The 2500-nt window shown below is 40.8% G+C and overlaps 1 protein-coding gene across 1 annotated transcript in view; it reads left to right on the top strand.

Annotated features, from left to right (window-relative positions):
• The window catches only part of LOC139424207 (adhesion G protein-coupled receptor L1-like), a 96619-nt gene that overhangs the window by 62193 nt on the left and 31926 nt on the right, over positions 1–2500 (top strand). The window contains exons 8-9 of the mRNA XM_071175886.1: positions 848–959; positions 1364–1516. Of these exons, the coding sequence (XP_071031987.1) occupies positions 848–959; positions 1364–1516 (265 nt within the window). The remainder of the gene's footprint in view (positions 1–847; positions 960–1363; positions 1517–2500) is intronic.

Raw genomic sequence — 2500 nt, 5'->3', positions numbered from 1 at the left:
GAAACAGAGAGAGAGAAACATTGGGAGAGAGAGAAACAGAGAGAAACAGAGTGTGTGTGTATAATGTAAACTATTTGTCTGAAGTCCTCTTCAACTCTATGGAGGTCCTATGTATATGTATTTATTAATGTGATGTATCCAGTTTATTTGGGCAGGGACAATGTACCACAACACCAGTTTATTTGGACAGGGACAATGTACCACAACACCAGTTTATTTGGACAGGGACAATGTACCACAATACCAGTTTATTTGGACAGGGACAATGTACCACAATACCAGTTTATTTGGACAGGGACAATGTACCACAATACCAGTTTATTTGGACAGGGACAATGTACCACAATACCAGTTTATTTGGACAGGGACAATGTACCACAATACCAGTTTATTTGGACAGGGACAATGTACCACAATACCAGTTTATTTGGACAGGGACAATGTACCACAATACCAGTTTATTTGGACAGGGGCAAAATATCTATGTATGCTCTTCGTCCTCTCTACGTCCTCTCTACGTCCTCTTTATGTCCTCTTTATGTCCTCTATACGTCCTCTCTACGTCCTCTTTATGTCCTCTATACGTCCTCTTTATGTCCTCTTTATGTCCTCTATACGTCCTCTCTACATCCTCTTTATGTCCTCTCTACGTCCTCTTTATGTCCTCTATACGTCCTCTCTACGTCCTCTTTATGTCCTCTCTACGTCCTCTTTATGTCCTCTTTATGTCCTCTATACGTCCTCTTTATGTCCTCTCTACGTCATTCTTATGTCCTGTCTACGTCCTCTTTATGTCCTCTCTATGTCCTCTCTACGTCCTCGTTATGTCCTGTCTCTGTCCCTCCAGGCTGCCGAACCGCGTTGACGGTACAGGCTTCGTGGTCTATGATGGAGCCGTGTTCTACAACAAGGAACGCACGCGCAACCTGGTCAAGTACGACCTCCGCACGCGCATTAAGGTGACCTCTGACCTTTACCTGAGATCTGTATCACCTTTCCCACCGCACCAGGGTCGAGGTCAAAGCCATTTCAATCCCAGTCAATTCAGGAAGTACACTGACATTCCGATGTCAAGTCTTCAATGCTTTTTGATGAGGATCATATGAATTTGGAATTTGGTTAACTTTTTGAATTGACTGGAATTGACCCCCAATCCTTCGCAGACTGATGGTTTCTCCAGAAAATATATATTTTAAATTAGATTTTTATTGTATCGATTGATTTCTTGTGTGTTGTGTATTTATGACAATTGTAAATACTTCAGCATTGATACGATGTAACGTCACCTTATTAAAATGTAAATAAACCTTTATTTCTCTCTCTCTCTCTCTCTCTCTCTCTCTCTCTCTCTCTCTCTATGAAGAGCGGCGAGGCGGTGGTGTTGAACGCTAACTACCACGACACTTCTCCGTATCGGTGGGGCGGGAAGAGCGATATCGACCTCGCTGTGGATGAGAACGGACTGTGGGTCATCTACTCAACTGAAGCCAACAATGGACGTATAGTTGTCAGTCAGGTGAGAGAGAAGGATGGATCAGAGGGAGGAATGGATTTTATCTAAATGTTTTTTTGTTCTTTTTTATATAAAAAAAAATTGTAGGGTGAAGATCAGGTGTAAAATTGCAGATAGATTTTGGCTTCTACGTACCCGTGGGAAGTAGAGCTGCTAAGGGGGCTGCAGAAATAAAAAATATAGAATTTTTTTGAAAAATACTTTTTTCAACAAAAGTACACTGGACCTTTTCTAAAACTAGCAGACTGATATAGACGTCGCTAGTGCGGGCAACAATAAAAAAAAATTGCAACATCCCTGCTTTGGCAAAAAAGGTTGTTGTATAATTAGGAACAGAATCAGGTTTCAATAGTTGGAATTGTAAGAGTTGTTGCCCTGCCCCTTTCTCTGTGATGTCATTCTAATGGAATCTAGAAAGAACAAAACCCTGTCCCTTTCTGTGTGATGTCATTCTAATGGAATCTAGAAAGAACAAAACCCTGTCCCTTTCTCTGTGATGTCATTCTAATGGAATCTAGAAAGAACAAAACCCTGTCCCTTTCTCTGTGATGTCATTCTAATGGAATCTAGAAAGAACAAAACCCTGTCCCTTTCTCTGTGATGTCATTCTAATGGAATCTATAAAGAACAAAACCCTGCCCCTTTCTCTGTGATGTCATTCTAATGGAATCTAGAAAGAACAAAACCCTGCCCCTTTCTCTGTGATGTCATTCTAATGGAATCTAGAAAGAACAAAACCCTGCCCCTTTCTCTGTGATGTCATTCTAATGGAATCTATAAAGAACAAAACCCTGTCCCTTTCTCTGTGATGTCATTCTAATGGAATCTATAAAGAACAAAACCCTGCCCCTTTCTCTGTGATGTCATTCTAATGGAATCTATAAAGAACAAAACCCTGCCCCTTTCTCTGTGATGTCATTCTAATGGAATCTAGAAAGAACAAAACCCTGCCCCTTTCTCTGTGATGTCATTCTAATGGAATCTAGA

Source organism: Oncorhynchus clarkii, chromosome 13 (genome assembly GCF_045791955.1).
Source record: "Oncorhynchus clarkii lewisi isolate Uvic-CL-2024 chromosome 13, UVic_Ocla_1.0, whole genome shotgun sequence".
NCBI lineage: Eukaryota > Metazoa > Chordata > Actinopteri > Salmoniformes > Salmonidae > Oncorhynchus > Oncorhynchus clarkii.
This window is presented reverse-complemented; position numbering and strand designations above follow the sequence as displayed.